The following is an 18,632-nucleotide window of genomic DNA, read 5'->3' as shown; positions in this document are numbered from 1 at the left end:
CCGCCACGACAGGGCGGCGCGGCCTACAAGGGGCCCGCGCGGCCCTGTTGTGTGGGGCCCCGTGACGCCTCCCGATCTGCCCTTCCGCCTACTTAAAGTCTTCGTCGCGAAACCCCCAAGCACCGAGAGCCACGATACGGAAAACCTTCCGCAGACGCCGCCGCCGCCAATCCCATCTCGGGGAATTCAGGAGATCGCCTCCGGCACCCTGCCGGAGAGGGGAATCATCTCCCGGAGGTATCTTCATCGCCATGATCGCCTCCGGATCGTTGTGTGAGTAGCCACCCCTAGACTATGGGTCCATAGCAGTAGCTAGATGGTTGTCTTCTCCTCATTGTGCTATCATGTTAGATCTTGTGAGCTGCCTATCATGATCAAGATCATCTATTTGTAATTCTACATATTGTGTTTGTTGGGATCCGATGAATATTGAATACTATGTCAAGTTGATTATCAATCTATCATATATGTTATTTATGTTCTTGCATGCTCTCCGTTGCTAGTAGAGGCTCTGGCCAAGTTGATACTTGTGACTCCAAGAGGGAGTATTTATGCTCGATAGTGGGTTCATGCCTCCATTAAATCTGGGACAGTGACATAAATTTCTGAGGTTGTGGATGTGCTGTTGCCACTAGGGATAAAACATCGATGCTTTGTCTAAGAATATTTGTGTTGATTACATTACGCACCATACTTAATGAAATTGTCTGTTGTTTGCAACTTAATACTGGAGGGGGTTCGGATGATAACCTGAAGGTGGAATTTTTAGGCATAGATGCATGCTGGATAGCAGTCTATGTACTTTGTCGTAATGCCCCGATTGAATCTCATAGTACTCATCATGATATATGTATGTGCATTGTTATGCCTTCTTTATTTGTCAATTGCCCAACTCGTAATTTGTTCACCCAACATCTGTTTATCTTATGGGAGAGACACCACTATCGAACCGTGGACCCCGGTCCTATTCTTTACATCCGAAATACAATCCACCGCAATTGTTCTTTACCGTTCTTCGCAAACAATCATCATCTTCCACACAATACGTTTAATCCTTTGTTTACGGCAAGTTTCGGTGAGATTGACAACCTCACTCGTTACGTTGGGGCAAAGTACTTTAATTGTGTTGTGCAGGTTCCACGTTGGCGCCGGAATCCCGGTGTTGCGCCGCACTACACTCCGCCGCCATCAACCTTCAACGTGCTTCTTGGCTCCTACTGGTTCGATAAACCTTGGTTTCTTACTGAGGGAAACTTGCTGCTGTACGCATCACACCTTCCACTTGGGGTTCCCAACGGGCGTGTGCTTTACGCGTCATCAGCCCCAATCACGGCACCCTCAAATACTCAATTCAGCGCATATTGGAGCCGCTTTAAGAAACACAATAAAGATGCTCTGAAATCCCTCCCTCAAATCATCCAAGGATTTTGTGCCCCGCCCACGGGGCACGAACTTGCAACCTAGCATACACCTCTCCCTTCCCAATTGAATTAAAGCATCTCTAGCAGAGCCCGTAAACTGGGCGGAAACTGAAAAACCCCGACGGTTATACGGGTTGCCAAAACAGGGCCAAAACGGAGCCCGAACTCGCGGCTTGGCCCGTATAACGAGTTCGGGCCCTCGAGAAACTGCGCGGTCACCCTGTATTAAAAGGGGCCGCGAAGGGGAGTTCGGTTTCCAAACCCTACTCCCCTCCGCCGCTTCCACTCGCTCCGCCGCCGCCTACCCCATTTTTCGGCGAGCAATCGAGCAGCCGCAGCCACCGGTTCCACCCTCTTTTCCGCCGCGATGGCCTCCCATGGCGGCTCAGCAGGCCGCGGCGCCGGATTGGGTGGCAGGAACCAGCCGCCGCGTCCCCCCGTGTTCCGCACCGATGCGGAACGGTGGAAATGGAACATGTCGGAGGGCGCGCGCAAGCGCAGCGCCCGCCAGTGGACGAAATAGGGGCTCACGCTCCCAGGGAAGTTGGCGAGGTACGCCAACGCCGGTGAGGGGTCCTAGTCCGGCGTATCAAGTCGCGCACCGTGGCTCCCCATCGCCGACATCAGCGATGATGACGACCTCTTCCCCGCGCGGTCGCCCACTTTCTCGGCGGGCGACTACGTCCACGACTCCGACGAGGAGGAGGCCGTGCTCGCAGACGAAGGCCATCTCCGAGGCTGAGGCCCGCGCTCGATTCCGCTGGGAGGAGGCGGACGCCATCCGCCAGGTGCGAGAGTACGAGGCGGCCCGCCGGGAGGAGCGCGTCTGCCGCGCCAAGCTCGAAATAGTAGAGCTTGATGCCGACGAGGAGTGAAGCTCCTCCACGGCAGCGTCGACGCCGTCTGCCGCCGAGAAGCTCCGCCACCACCAGCACCGCCGCGTGCATAGGCCATTATTTAGGCCACATTTTTCTTAAACTAAGTAGCGCACGCCGGTGTATAAGTAATTTAGGTTTAATTTCTCGAATTATGTAAGTTTTGATGCTCAATGGGAGCATCAAATCCATCTATATATATGATCATCGCCTAATTTACCCGCGACATTTCAAATTATGTTTTTCAGTTCCTGTTTTACGGATTCTACTCTGTGACAAGGGTTTTCCGGCCCGTAAAAACGAGTTCGGTGAACTGAACTCGCAGTTTTCATTTACAGGCTCCGCTAGAGATGCTCTTAACCGGCCAATGCGTGTGTACTTCTTTCACTACAGAGTAAGAGTTAATTAAAAATAGATGGATGGGAGATGAATATAACATGTGGGCAGGTGATATCGCTACATACAACGCCCGATTCTCGGTCGGGATCTTTTTTCCTGGTGAGACAAACCAGTCTAAGCTGCTACAGGGTTGAGATTGACCGGGATCCGTAACTACAGGGTGCCGATTTCAAGGATTGAAAGTTCAGGGTTTGATTACACCCAGGTCTACAAGTTGAAGGTTTAAAGTAGACTTTATGCTTTATGGTGTGTACATCTGCTTGGGCATTGACATCTAGACGGTGGCTCCCGTGTCGCTCCCTAGGGCGACACCGGGGCGATACCGCGCCGCCGCCACCTATAGCCCCCTCCGCCTGCTCCTCTAGCCGCCGCTGCCGCCGGCCCTTGCCGCGGTGGTGGCGGGCCCAGCCCCCGAAGGTGGACTGGGGTGGTGGACGCCGGAGATCTGCGCCATGGCTGCTAGGGCGGTGGTGGCGGCTCATCTGCGTGCAGCGACCACGGCGGCGCTCCTGGTCGGGGTGGTGGCGGAGACTCTCCTCCGACGGCGCCTTGACTGGCGGTGAAGATCTGGGCCATATTGGGTGCCGTTGGGGAAAACTCCAGATCTTGATCTGGGTGATTCCCGTGCTGCCTATCCGGTCTTCTTCGCTGCATGGTTGGGCCGGTCTGGTCAGGGTCAACCCTGCTTGGTCGTCGCCGTTCTCTTTGCTGCCTCATGGCCGCTGGTAGAGTGCGGCGTCCGCGGCGGAGCAGGTTGCCGGCGGGCGGCGGCTAGGGGGCCTGTCGTTCTGCCTAATAAAGGTGGCAGTCCTAGGGTTTCTCTCGCGCCAAGTGAAGATCGTTCGGAAGCTTCTTCCCACCGAGCTTGCTGGATTGTCGTGTTCCGGAAGGTCCTGTCGGTGAAATTCATTGTGCGATCAATGCCTGAAGATTGCTGGATTGGGTGTTTTCGGTCGAGCGCACCCATATTTTTTATCTGACCGTTTGGTTTCAGAGGGAGCGCTTCGAAGCTCTGTTGGCCGTTAATATCATGGAGCTTGTTTTCTTTCCATGGTGCTGGCGGAGAAAGTCAAGATTGGTGGAAGAGCAATGGTGGTCGGATCTTGGTGGTGAGATAGAACTGACTTGGTGTTCCGGGCTTCACAGCAGCGGTATGAAAGTGGGGGCGACAACATAGGTGAAGTTCAGAGTCCTACCTTTTAGGGTGAAAACCCAAAGTCTGGTCTTAACTAGTTGTGCCTGGCAATGACCTTGTTGGAGGCATTGTTTTGAGAGCGGGGACTATCTTCAGGGTGAAAACCTAAGATCTTTGATCGGGCGACGACGGTGTTAGAGCACTGTTCCCTTCTTGAAGGTGTCGTTTTTGTTGAGTCTGTATTTCAGGTGTTGTCTTGGCGGTGGATGTATTGCTGTTGTTAGGCCCGAGATACTGTAGCGAGACTTTTGTTTCTTTTTTTTGCTGTGTGCATCCGTACGGCCATTAGGGTGGTGCGTTGCTGCAGAGGCTGGGTGTAATTGGTATCTTTTGATATTAATATATTCCTTTTATCGAAAAAATCTGGGCTTCCCGTTGATCAGTATTTCCGAGTTGCGTCTGGATCTTATTATTAGATGTCACATTTCTGAATTTTTGGAAAATGTGAAAATAAATCATGAACATTGGTTATGTTATATGTTATGCACATGCAAAATTTTGTGTCAAAATATGACCATATGTGATATGTGCAAAAAAGAGAAGACATAAGTGAATAGTCTCCTATACGGCTATACTATTCAGACATCATTTGGTCACATGGTGTTATATTTTTGGATGAAACATCACGAGTACAAAAGATACAACACAATCTAGATCTATGTTTTTGTTTTATTTTTTAAAACTTGTAAGTGTGATATGAAAATATATGGGGTGCACCTACAACTAGTTGTGGATTGTAGTTTCCCAGTATTTTCCTCCAAGTCAACAATCCATAAATGAGAAAAAATAAGTTACAACCAAACATAATATATGGCAAAATTTGTAGAAGACCATGCAGACGGAATATATGCAGAAAATATTCATAGTGAAATACTAAATTCCATGATTTAATTTTTTAATTTTAAAAATGACCACACACATGCATTTCGAGACTTCTTTAAATTTTCATGGAGCAAAGGCGATTTTCCAACACGTGATTTTTTTTTGACAAGTCTTGTACTTCCAGATTTATCCGGTAGCATCTGAATAACTCAACGCGAAGATCCATCAATTTACATTGTTGTCCAACACCGCTCCGGATAGAGAAAGAGAAAAAATCTCGTTGTGGGCTTATGTCGTAACTCGTAAGTGACACTATGAGAACGACTAAGGACTATCCAAGTTGTTTTACAATTTTTGAAAAATAAATACGATGGTAAGAGAGTGAAACTAACAACAATGGGAAAACATGTCACTTTTGGCGGAAGAATGTGCCGTTCTTTCTTAAATAGAAATAAATGAATGTTAGAATGACTACTGACATTGTCATTAGTTCAATCATTTTATTACATTAGTTATGCCTATGCTTCGATGTCTACACTAGGGGAATAAGAATGCTTGTGAAACTTTATTTTCCGCCAAATAATAGGAGGTACATTTTGTGCAAAACTAATAAAAATAATTATTATTTCTTGATTTTTTATTATATATTTCCACAAACATAGTGTTTTTACACATTGGAACAGCTCTAAAAGATTATTCCATATGACAAATTTAGGAAACCACACATTTCTTAGTATCTACTGAATCTACTTCAAACTATAAGACATATCCAGTTTCATTAACAAAAAATTACAAACAATTACAAACAATTACTCCATCAATACATGTGTGATTAATTTAATTCCAACCAATATTCAAAAGTAAGTACTTTTACTATATTGTCATATTTTTATCACATAAACTATTATATGCATAGATAATCTATGATATGCAAAATCACATTCATACGTAAGTATTTTTCAGACAAACTAATGTCAGTAATTGTTTTCTTGTTGGTCAAACCCTTGTGTTTGCGAAATAAAGTATACCTTATATATTTTAATAATGGAGTGGTGGGGGTGATACCTATACCTTATTATGTATATTTTTTTATATACATACATAAACCCCTTTACAATACCGTTGGTTGGGCAAATGGAAACCATATTAATCATGCTATCCGTAATATCCAAATCCTAAATAATTATATTATCCATGAATATTCTAGATGCAATAAGTAAATATCTATCTATAGAACTCCCATAATTCTAGGGTTCTTTTCAAAAATAACTTTGAATATCCTCGAAATTCATCACATAATGAAAACTGAAATCTGCGGGTAGTAAACCCATATATTTGATCATTTCGCTACTTATCCATCCTTTTTTACTTTTCAGCTTTTGCTATAGAAATATTCATAGACATGTTTCTATCCATACTCTAAAAAATCATTTAGAGCATTTTTTAAAACAAAAGTGATGTCTAAGTTTGCAAATGGAACACGTGGACTCGTGTTCATTAGCATTTTCCCTCAAATCAACCACAAAAGATTTGGAAAAAAATTACATCTATCACATGCGAAAAAATTGTAGAAAAAAGCTACACATATGTAATAGGTGGAAAGTTGTTTAAAAATACTTATATATATATATTATTTACCTGTATGAATCAAGGGACTATTTATTTATTTGTTTTCTTTTTTTCTTCTCGAATCCCATTCACTTTTTAAGATTTTGGATTAACACCCAATCAACATATGTAATAAACGGATGAAAACTGCACTAACATTGTAGTACTAAATTAGTAACTTTCAATTTCAAGTAGCAAGATTTACAAAAACTTTAAGTAAAACAATAGGCAGATCAGCAAAAGTGAGGAATTTATATGTAATGTAAATATTATATTTCTAGTTTTAAATGGGAGCAATATAGACTGACAATTCCCAGGCCACAACCTACTAGTCATACATACAGATAGCAAGTATCACTATTACTTCGTAGCAAGCGAGCCCCGAGCGGCACGCCACGAGCCAACCGAATTGTCTTCATATCCTTGTCAAGACAGAGAGGCGGATGAACATCAAAGGCGAGGTAGTAGGTACCCATTGTCTATAGGCTATCGAAGAGACCGGGACGAAAGATGGAAGACTTCACCTTCCTTGCAACGGCATCCGCGGCAGAGCCTTCTAACACAGTGTGCCTGCATCACCACCACCCCCGCCGCGCGCCTACCATTCCCCCACTTCGCCTCCTCGCCGCTCTGGTCCCCTGACGCCAGCGTCTGCGTCGCCAAAAAAATAATGATCTAGGCGTACGCGTAGTACCCATACACCGGCCGGAGGAAGTATGCATAGATCAAATTTAGGTCCGAAATTTATAGTATCGTAGACACACTTGTTATAAAAAGATTTAGATATTTTTACAAGTGTTACTCCCTCCGTTCATGATTACCTCGTGTTCTGAGTTTAGTTGAAGTTAAATTTTGTAAAGATTGGCCAAATATCTAGAAAAAGGCATTCAACGTATGCAATACAAAATATAGTGTATTAAAATATGCATTAGATATTATTTCCTTCGTTTTTTGGTTAAACTTTACAAATCTTTGACTTCGACTAAACCTAGAACTTTGTGAATGGAGGGAGTACTGTGCAGACGCACACAGCACACCACAAATAGCATGGTGTGCCGATGAACCAAAGTCTTGTAACACTGGTACTTGAAACTTTCTTAGACTATACCAGACGTTGACACTGACACCCAAATCAAGTCACGTACGGTCGCCACTGGACTCTTCTTGGCAGAAGAGCCGCCCCCCACGCAGCTAGGTAGCCTCCAACTCACCGCGGTTGGCAGGGTCGCGCGCCTCGCCATCCATTCCCTCCCAAGAAGCACGACTCGCACGAGCAAACAAATGCGTGCGTGCCTCGTCGCGGCTCACGCGATAGGTGGCGGCGTGGCGCGAGTGCGCTACCCACCCACTCCCACTCCCACTGCGCGCGGCCGACCAAAATCACAATCACGCTCCTGAGTCCTGGCAGCGGCAGCCAGGGTACCTCGTCGTGGATCGAATCCAGGCGGCCAGGCGCGCGCGAGGACGAAACAATTAGGGAGGTGGCCTGATCTGAGACGCCGGTCGCATGTAGCTACGTACGTGCGGTCTCAGGCTTAGTTTGTACGTTTCCAACGGCCGTCCTTGCGCTCCGTCGGTAGATCCGCACGCCCATCTACCCTCCCCAACACTGTTACAAACGCGGCCATCCATCTTGTGTCCGCGCGTTCGGATGGTCCAACTGAATAAATCCGCGGTCTAACGCGGTCCCGTATCACAAATGCGGATTGCCACGGTGTCCGAGACGATGCAAACCTGTTCAAATTTGAGCTAGGTTTACGTGGCCGCGGATGGCACACAGCGTCAGTCACGTCCGCCTGCTCGCCTGCTCGTCCCCCTTGTGCCCAGCTGTCGGTGGAGGCGGGCGTCATATTAAATGTGGACTGGGAGGGATCTGCCCCTGTCCAGTCCAGTCCCCACTCCACTCGTCGGTTCCGCACGCACGCGCAACCGTCGCCATGGCTCCGAAGAGGGCTTTTTCTCCCGGCGCTGATTGACCATTTCTATAACCCAATACTGATTTTTAGCGAGCTAAACAAGCTACTCGTGAGGTAGGTAAACTCGTCATATTTAGATCAAACTCGTTTAACGATAAAAGTTGAAAATCGACTCGACTTGTTATACATCGAGTTCCAATCGAGTCACGAGCTACTCGTTTAGCTCGCGAGTTTTGAGTTTTATTTTCAGGCCTACTCGATCTCTAGTAAGAGAAATACACCCCAAGTTGTGAAAAACTATAGCTACTAGATAATACCCCGTGTGTTGCAGCGGAAATATATGATACAAAATAAAATTAATGTAGAAAGCGTGAACCTGGATAATATAACCAATAAAACAAGGATCACATATACATTGGGAGAATGCACTCCCATATTGTTAAAAAGACAAAATGATATCATAGTCAGGAAGACTGCAATACCTAATAGCATATAAAAAGTATAGTAAGACAAACGGGTATATAGTATATACATTGAAAAATGAATAGTGTCCGCAGTTTGGGCATAACATAAAGTTTTTGTATCTTCTAAGTGAACAAAAACCGTTTCGATTAGGTAGCAAAGGAAGGTCCACCCGAGCTGAAGTACTTGATTGGATGGAAGCACATTCATATATCGTTATCAGGTCGACGATTTCTGAATTTCAAGGAAGACCACAAACATTTTAGTTTCAATTCAAGCAGTGATTGAAGGAGAGAAACGCATTATAATGGAGGACAACATATGTAGATCATCTACTGAATGAAGACAGAAATTTAAAATGATCGTCCCATGATGTTGTATAAGCAAACTAAAAGGTATTTATTTTGCTTCGGGTACTCATCTACGGATCTAATTAAACACAAACATTATTTGCTAGTTTGGTCATGTCCCCTCTAATCTTTAACGGAAAAGAAAAGCCAGTCTAGTGTGTAAAAGCTGCTAGCAATTATTGGCAGTAAGTATTAGGAACTTAGGAAATCAGCATTTTAACTCAAGATTCCTCTTTCCATGCACAATCAGATAAAAAAAGAGAAGAGCAATCAAATGTCCGAATACGAATATTTACCCAACATCTGACAATACAAATCTTATGTGGGCACACATTTCAATATATCGCAAACCTGAAGATATATACCAAACGATCAGGAGTGCAAATTTCTTATTCCTTTACGTAAAGTTCATTCTTGGCATTCACCTGAACCAAACAGAGCAGATAATGTAAAATCTAGGTCAAATGCCGTGAAAAATAAAAAAGTTTTTTAGTAGTGTGTTGTAATTGAAGGGCAATAAACAAACAAAGCAAAAGGCATTTCCCTTCACCACGTGGTCCTTGCTAGGTGCTTATAGATCCCTTTTAGGGAAGCGATACAAAATGGCCGGTAGCTGCAGCTTGTGCAAGATGGAGAATTCCTCAATAGATGTACAACCTACGAAGCATTAGCCCAGCGGTAAGAGCATTTCCACCGGTGCGGCCATATAGTCGTCGGCAGAAGCGTCGGCACTGTCGTATGTAGAACGCTGATGCAACATCTTTCATTTGGGGGAGCTGCTCCCACACCGGCATACCCCATACGACAACTCCAATAGATGATTTGAATTGAAAACTCAAACAAAAGCATAGGAATTCGAATAAGTTTACGAATTTAAAGTTAGAGCCAACACACAACCACCAAATTCGAATAGGTTTTCGAATATGAAGTTTGGGCCAACATACGTTCACCGAATCGCCGTCTCCGGCTGCAAAAAGGAACTTCGGCTTCCAAGCCAACTGATCAGATGAACGGGGTCAGGGGCGGCTCAACCTCGATGACTTCCCCATCGTCGGCGAGCCCCGACGGCAGCTCCGTCGCTGCAACAGGATCCACGATCGCCGGGGGAGGCGTGAACGTCGACGGTGCCGGCAGAGACATGAACGTGGAGGGTGCCGGCGGAGACATGAACGTGGAGGGTGCCGGGAGAGACGCCGACGTAGCTCGCGCCGCCAGCACCTCTTGGCCGATGCGCTCGCGATACATCTCGTGTCACGCCCGCGCCAACGGGTCCATCTTCTCCATGTCGGACATCAAGATCTTGGATTCTTGGGACATCTTGGCCAACAAAAGCTGTGTCGCTTCGTTGGTGGCCTTCATGGTAGCGGCGTGAGTTTCCACCTTCGCTGCCTCCACCTTCTCCCTCTCCAACTCGATCTTCATGTATTGCTTGTCGAGGATTGCCTTCCACACGACGGCGGCCCTATCTGCCGCTTCCTTGTTTTCCACCGAGAATGAGATGATCATCTTCTCGAGGGAGGCGTCCATGGCGGCCAATACCGGCGCCGCATCCCTCTCGGCCTTGGCCTTCTTGTTGCCAATGGGGCGCCCGGTGGAGGCGCCGGCAGGATCCACCGTCCCTTCTACCCCGTCCTTGTGTAGAATGAGGCGGAGGTCGTCCCATTTCTTGCAACCTTGTAGCTTGTTGAAGCAATGCATGAAGATGAAGTCATTGTCCTCATTTTTGAACTTGTACATCTCGAGGGCTTGGAGAATCTAACAATACATGATGCAAAACAAGATATGGAATAAGATGGATCATCAAGATATGGAACAAGATGGATCATAATAAACAAGATATGAAACAAGATGTATCATTATGAACAAGATTGCGTAGATCATACCCAATCCACCATCGTCTTGCCGCTCTCCTGCCGCTTCTTAATCTTCTCATAGTAGCCATGGAACTTGCTACACGATGCCTTGATGATGTTCCAACGGTGGGAGAGGGCGCCCTCGTTCCGGTTCATGTTAATGGTGGCGTACTCACTATAGTTCTTCTTCTCGTTGAAGGAATCGAGGATGTGCTTGTAGTACTTGGCTCCATTTTGGTTGGCACCGGTGAGGGGGCAAAAGCTTACTTGCTTCCATGCCTCGGTGAGACATTCATCCTCCAAAGACATCCACCTCGGACCACGAGTGCCACCGGAACACCTGTGCGTCGTCGTCCTCGTCGTGGTCACGCCGGTGTCGGCCTCGATTAGCTCCTCCTGGACCTCCTCCTCACCTTCGTCCTCCTCGGCCTCTTCTTCATACTCGTCGATGGGGGTTCGTAGGCTTGGCCACGTATTAAGCCATTGAGGATCTCGTCCCCGGTGGCAATCTACGCAACAAGTTACCTACTTTCAGTCGCCGCCGGCGTCTATGATGCACATGACACATAAAAAAGTAAGGAAACTCACCTCATCCTCACCCATGGACACACCGGACGCGCTGCCGAACACCTGGTGGGTGCTCCTGCCCTCGTCGGGTTAGAGGTCGCGGGGGAGGCCGGTGCCGTCTGTCACGTGGCCGTCGGTGCGACGCAGGTCAGGCGACGAGCTCAGGTCGACGAGGATGCGAAAGGCGCCGCTGCCCCTCGCCGCTGAATCCGGCGAGAATGGCGCGTTGGGGTCGAAGGTCATGTCGTTGTCCGTGTACTCGGGGGAGTAGCAGGCGTGGCTGTCCATCTGCGACAGCCGCATCTGCGAGACCGATGGCCCGTCCGCGTTGTACCCCGCGTAGTACCCCGACGACGACGGTGAGCTCGAGAAGTTGCTGAGGCCAACGCCCAAGCTGAGGCACGCTTCCGCTGTGGATGCCGCTTGATACGTCTCCGACGTATCGATAATTTCTTATGTTCCATGCCATATTATTGATGTTATCTACATGTTTTATGCACACTTTATGTCATATTCGTGCATTTTCTGGAACTAACCTATTAACAAGATGCCGAAGTGCCAGTTCCTGTTTTCTGCTGTTTTTGGTTTCAGAAATCCTAGTAACGAAATATTCTCGGAATCGGACGAAATCAACGCCCAGGTTCCTATTTTTCCCGGAACCATCCAGAACACCCGAGAGCCGCCAGAGGGAAGCCCTGGGGGCCCCACACCACACCCTGGCGCGGCCAGAGGGGGGGGCGCGCCGCCCTATGGTGTGGTGGCCCCAGGCCCCTTCCGAGGCTGTCCTTCCGCCTATTTAAAGCCTCCGTCGCGAAAACCCTGATGCGAAGAACCACGATACGGAAAACCTTCCAGAGCCGTCGCCATCGCGAAGCCAAGATCTGGGGGATAGGATTCTCTGTTCCGGCACCCTGCCGGAGCGGGGAAGTGCCCCCAGAAGGCTTCTCCATCGACACCGCTGCCATCTCCACCGCCATCTTCATCACCGCTGTTGCTCCCATGAGGAGGGAGTAGTTCTCCATCGAGGCTCGGGGCTGTACCGGTAGCTATGTGGTTCATCTCCCTCCTATGTACTTCAATACAATAATCTCATGAGCTGCCTTACATGATTGAGATTCATATGATGATGCTTGTAATCTAGATGTCACTATGCTAGTCAAGTGAGTTTTACTTATGTGATCTCCGGAGACTCCTTGTCCCACGTGTGTAAAGGTGACAAGGTGTGCACCGTGTGGGTCTCTTAGGCTATATTTCACGTAATACTTACTCACCGTTATGAATGGCGTAGTGAAGTGCTTATTTATATCTCTTTATGATTGCAATGTGTTTTGTATCACAATTTATCTATGTGCTACTCTAGTGATGTTATTAAAGTAGTTTTATTCCTCCCGCACGGTGTAATGGTGACAAGGTGTGCATCCGTGTTAGTACTTGGCATATGCTATGATAATGATCTCTTGTAGATTGTGGAGTTAATTATCATTATGATAGTATTGATGTGATCTATTCCTCCTACATAGTGTGAAGGTGACAGTGTGCATGCTGTGTTAGTACTTGGTTTAGTCGTATCAATCTTTCATGCACTCTAAGGTTATTTAAATATGAACATTGAATTGTGGAGCTTGTTAACTCCGGCATTGAGGGTTCGTGTAATCCTACGCAATGTGTTCATCATCCAACAAGAGTGTAGAGTATGCATTTATCTATTCTCGTTATGTGATCAATGTTGAGAGTGTCCACTAGTGAAAGTCTAATCCCTAGGCCTTGTTCCTAAATACCGTTATCGCTGCTTGTTTACTCGTTTCTATCGCGTTACTACCGCTGCGTTACTACTCGCTTGTTTACTGTCCTGGGCAAAGCACTTTTCTGGTGCCGTTGCTACTACTTATTCATACCACATGTATTTCACTATCTCTTCGCCGAACTAGTGCACCTATTAGGTGTGTTGGGGACACAAGAGACTTCTTGCTTTGTGGTTGCAGGGTTGCATGAGAGGGATATCTTTGACCTCGTCCTCCCTGAGTTCGATAAACCTTGGGTGATCCACTTAAGGGAAACTTGCTGCTGTTCTACAAACCTCTGCTCTTGGAGGCCCAACACTGTCTACAAGAATAGAAGCTCCCGTAGACATCACCGCTTTCGCTACATCGATAGCGGTGATGCGGCGCCTTCTGCGGTCAGCTGTTATAAAGGAGCGGCGTTCCATCTCCTTGTCCCACTCCTCCTCCGACATGTTCGCCGGCTTCTCCTTCGGCTTGATGGTGCGCAGCTTTGGCGGCGCCTTCGCCGGAGCCTTTCTCTTCGGTGCCATGGCGGCGAGGGTTTTTCGGGTTGGAGGCTGGATAGGAGATGGAGCGGTGGGCGGGAGAAATGAGCGCCCAAAATTTTTCGCCTCGCGAGGCGCCGGCACGCCCGATTCGCGCCCTTCGCCAAGGGGCCGGCACGGGGTTGCCGGCGCTTCTATTGGGCTCGAAAACTAGCCGATACCGTTTGGGGCGCCCCGGTGTGAGCCCAATTTCGCTCCCGATCCCCAAATCGCTATCGGGGCCGCTATGGGGGGCGCCGGTGGAGATGTTCTAACAAGGAAACCCTACCTCCCGGGTCGCTCTCCTCGGGGTGACTCTGGACGCGGAAACCCTAGTCTCTCGTTCCCCCCACCCCCCCTCACTCGCCATCGCCGGGCTTGCCCAGTGCGGTTGACAGCGGTGGTGAGGCCCCGCCCTCGTGATTCATTGGTGGCCCGGGCTCGTGGCCCCATAGGTGCAGGCAGGAGCTCCGGTGCGGCGGCGGCTCGGCCTGGTGAGGTGCTCCGGCGGGAAGGAATCCGGGTGGGACGTCGGGTTGCGCCCTCGGCATGGCCGTCTTAACTCCTTAGGTCAGGGAAGGGGTCTGGGCCCTAGGGAGCCCATCTCAGCACCTCCCCTGGTCTGGTGCAGACATCATCCACGGGGGCTATTTGGTGTCGATCTAGTGGGAGGTCCACTTCTCCTATCGGGATTCATTGCCCCAACCTTGCAACTTCCATATTTGGCGTCGGTGGCAACCGCGGTGGTTGCAGCGCGCCAAGTCAGAGTGGGCCGTGGTGGACTGGTGGTGTGGGTGTTCAAGCGGTTGAGGCCGTGTTTGTTCAGGTCGGGTCCCTTACTGCAATTGTGGTCTGTGTTTTCTGGTCGATCGGGTGATGCGACGAGTCTGGAAGCTGGGACGGCGGCCCATTCCCTGTGTTGGAGGCGGAGAGGTTATGCCAAGGGGAAACCCTCTCCCATTCCTGGGCCATGACAGCGGCGTCTGTGGACGTCGTTCCCTTCTTAAAGGCGTCGATGTGGTGCTCTTGGCCCTTCTTTGTGCTCCGGGTGAAAACCTAATGTCCTCGAATCGGCTAGTGGCGGCGCTCTTGTGTCGTGCTCTTCTTGAAGACACCGTCTTGGAGCTCACAGCGTACGGTGGCTGGAGGCGCAGTATCTTTGGATGGCGTTAACCCTCCGCTTGGCGATCTTCGGTAAGGCTTCCGTCGTGCCCTGCTTCCTCATTGAGTTACCCTGGGGCTGCTTGTTGGTTTCTGAACGACGGTGGTCGATGCCTGGTGGTGGTTCGCCGCTGGTGGCGTTGCCTGCGACGAGGAGTTACCTCGTGAAACATTGATGTTAGGCTTGGTTTTAGTGCGATATAACATGCTATTTTGCAAATAGCATCATAGATTATAATTTAGCGTGGACTATCAAAATATACTATAGGGCGCTATTAGCGAAGAAATAACATGCTTTTCTAAACCTCCGTTTGTCAGACTATCCAGATTCTACTCAGTGGAGAACAGAAACAGTGCTCGGAGGATAATGGCCTTCAATTATTACGCATGAACCACAGAAAAATAGAATGAAGATTTGTCAATTGTCATATAAAAGAAAAGAGAAAAATAAATAAAGTGGCCAAAGTGGCGGGTAGCGGAGTTGGATAGGCTGCATGTTGACAAAAGTCACTTAATGGGGATGAACTTCTTAATTATATCGAAAGCATGTCGAGAGTGGGTAGAAACATGTCTAAGCGAACTCTGGCTAAGAAATACCACCATCTGTGAGTTCAATATGAAAACTATAGATTAGTTTATCATGAATATTGTGTTAGCCGTCTCTGCTCCATACGTCTATCCCATGCATTATTTCAAACGAATAGGTAAGTTCCGTCGAAAATCGTTGTAAAACTTTCTAAATCAATTTCTCACTAACTAATGGGCATGCTCCTTGAAAAATCACTATAAAACAATTACTATTTTTAAATTATTTATTATATGTTTGCGCAATCATAATGTTTTAACGGAAGCATTGAGCTCTAAGAGTTTATTCAACATGATAAACTTAGGTTGAGTTACATATTTCTTAGTACCTATTCAATCTGTTTCATAATGTAAGACATAATTTATTTCTTTAACACAAACATTTGACAAATAGTTACCCATTAAAACACGCGATATTAATTTGATTTTGAATAATATTCAAAAGTAAATACTTTTACTATTGCCATCAATTTTGGATCACATAAGGTATCTGGTAGTCCAGTAAAACATACATAATTTGTGAAAATTCACATTCATATGTGAGTAACTTTTCAGACGAATCTAATATTAGTAATTGTTTTCTTGTTGTACAAACCCATGTCTTAGAGAAAGAAAACACGACATATATATTTTAAACCCTGTTATGGCCTTTCTTGTTCTACGCACATAGGACCTTTGTACAATATCGTAGGATCGGTGCAAATAGGAATCATATTAATCATGTTATACATGATATCTGTAATGTAGATTTTTTTCTACAATAATCCAACTCTAGGTACTTGTTATTATCCATGAATATTTGAGATGCAATACGTAAATATCAAGTTCTAGAATTTTCCATGATTGTTGGGTTCTTCTCTAAATCATCGACTTCTTCTAGCGCCCCCCCTCTCTCTTAGATATGCCTCTCGGAAATGTTGTAGAATTTCTTCGTGCAATTTGATTAGTGTTTTCCCTCAAATCAACCACAAAAAGATTTGGAAAAATTCACATCTTTCACATGTGAAAAATTGTAACTTGAACATATAAAATATATAATAGGTATAAAGTTGTTTACAAAAATTATATCCCTTCTTTACATGTACCGTGACTTTAGGGATTTGAATGTTTCCAGATGTTGTCTCTAATCCCATTCACATTTTTAAAGCTTTTGGATCAACCCCTTATGCAATTCCTTGGTCACAACATACGTAATAAACAATTAATATTGTACTACCTCTGCCCCATAAAAAAATCTCACAAGTTTGTCTAAATTTAGATGTATCTATACACATTTGAATTTAGACAAATATCTGACATTCTTTTTTCGACGAAAGGTGTATACTAAGTTGTGCAATTTTGGTGTGCTAGTAACGTGCAATTTTAAGTACAGTAACAAGATTTACAAATATTTAGGCAAACGCCGATCAACAAAAGTGGAGATTGTTTGTAGTTCATTGGTATATGATCCATCCAATCCACAATCTCAGACAATGCCCCCGCCGCAACATACTACTGTAATACAGAAGCAAGTACCAACCATATATATATATTGACCGGGTGAACTAGATGCAGCTAACTAGCACTGTTAGGGAGCGCCGAGCAGCCAACCGAATTCGCTTCATATCCTTGTCAAGACAGCGAGGCGGATGAACAGCAACGGCGAGGTAGTAGGCACCCATTGTCTATAGGCTATCGGCAGACCGCGACCAAAGATGGAAGACTTCACCTTCCCTGCAACGGCCACCGCGGCAGAGCCTGCTGACACGCTGTGCCTGCACCACCACCACCACCGCCGCCTACCCTTCCCCCACTTCGCCTCCTCGCCGCTCTGGTTCCCCGACGCCGGCGTCCGCGTCGCCCCTACACCGGTGGCTGTGGTGAGTCGCCGAACCGTCGACGACGACATGGAAGAGCAAGAGGCGACGCCGTCCGACGCTGGACGGCGGTCGGACGCGGAAAGAGGAGGAGGAGAAGAAGATGATGATGACGAAATGGTCGACGTACTGCGCGGCGCCGTCGGTGGCGCCGGCGAAGAGAAGATGGACATGCTGTGGGAGAACTTCAACGAAGAGCTAGAAGCGCTCCGGCACACCGGTCCCTGCTCGAAGGCGGCGTGGGGGCTGCACGAGCTGTCGGACACGGAGTCTGAGGCGGCGGAGCGCGGGCGCGGGTGCGCGCTGATGCTGCGGGCGTCGTCTAGGGCCGGTGCAACGGGGCAGTACTACCGCCGCACCGGAGGAAGCTGGGTCCTGCTCATGAGAATCTTCAAAAGGCTCTTCGTCGTGGAGAAGACTGTCTCCGCCGCCAGTCGTCACCGGCAAGCGAAGGCAGCACAGTGATGGATGCATACATGGCCATGCACAATCGCCTGCAGCTCCTCGCATGCATCCTTCTGAATTCTGATCCAAATGCCATGTAAGTTATACTCCTACTAGATAGATAAGAGTAATTATGTGTTCGTGCTGGGAGTAAGTAGAGTTCATCGTATACAAAACGAATTCAGCATATATAATTATATATCACACCATTTATTTATTTGCACTTCCTCCTTTTACTTCTTTCAGTTATGTAGAAGTAAATATAGATATTGCTTCTTTAGTTATGTATAGAAGTAATAGATGGAATGATAGTGGAATAATCGTTGGAGGTTGCTAAGTGGTCGTCTCAATGATAAGAAGGTAATGATCACTTGGAAGGTGTTTTCCAGCCGATGCAGGCTACTGAACCTCTGGACTTTGAGCATGTTATTCCTTTTCTCTGAGCTGGAACAGGGACCATATTTGCTCTTTGCATCTGAATAATAGATCGTTGGATCTGAAGACAGAAAAGGTGCACGACAATATTTTGGGGGACAACCTGTTAATTTCGTGTGCGTTCGTGGGGTAAAAGTTGGCCCAGTTTTTAGTGGGAGAAATGGAGGACGCGTGCGTGTTTTTATGTGGGTGGCTCGCTCACATAGGGACAGCGGATTGGCTCGCACTAAAGGGAAAAGGAGAGCCAGGACAGCGACATCCAACCGCCTACTTCACTTAGAACGAACAGTAGTCATGTCCTCGTAACACATAATCAGATCGAGAAGAAGCCAGCTGTGTATCCATCGTCACCAACAACGGCGGCGAATGATGCATCTT

At 47.2% G+C, this 18,632-nt stretch overlaps 1 protein-coding gene across 1 annotated transcript; it reads left to right on the top strand.

Annotated features, from left to right (window-relative positions):
- Positions 1-17,099: 17,099 nt before the first annotated feature.
- On the top strand, positions 17,100-18,226 carry LOC124678201. Its single transcript, XM_047214114.1, has one exon. The coding sequence runs from the start codon at positions 17,214-17,216 to the stop codon at positions 17,838-17,840; it is 627 nt and encodes a 208-aa protein (XP_047070070.1). The 5' UTR covers positions 17,100-17,213; the 3' UTR covers positions 17,841-18,226.
- The last annotated feature ends 406 nt before the right edge of the window (positions 18,227-18,632 follow it).

The sequence above is a fragment of the Lolium rigidum genome, chromosome 7, assembly GCF_022539505.1.
Source record: "Lolium rigidum isolate FL_2022 chromosome 7, APGP_CSIRO_Lrig_0.1, whole genome shotgun sequence".
Classification (NCBI taxonomy): Eukaryota; Viridiplantae; Streptophyta; class Magnoliopsida; order Poales; family Poaceae; genus Lolium; species Lolium rigidum.
Note: the sequence above shows the minus strand (reverse complement) of the source record. Positions and strands in the feature narration are given on the sequence as shown.

Bases quoted from the DNA above. Each gene is read 5' to 3' on its own strand.
- LOC124678201 (XM_047214114.1), top strand. From the start codon at position 17,214: ATGGAAGACTTCACCTTCCCTGCAACGGCCACCGCGGCAGAGCCTGCT.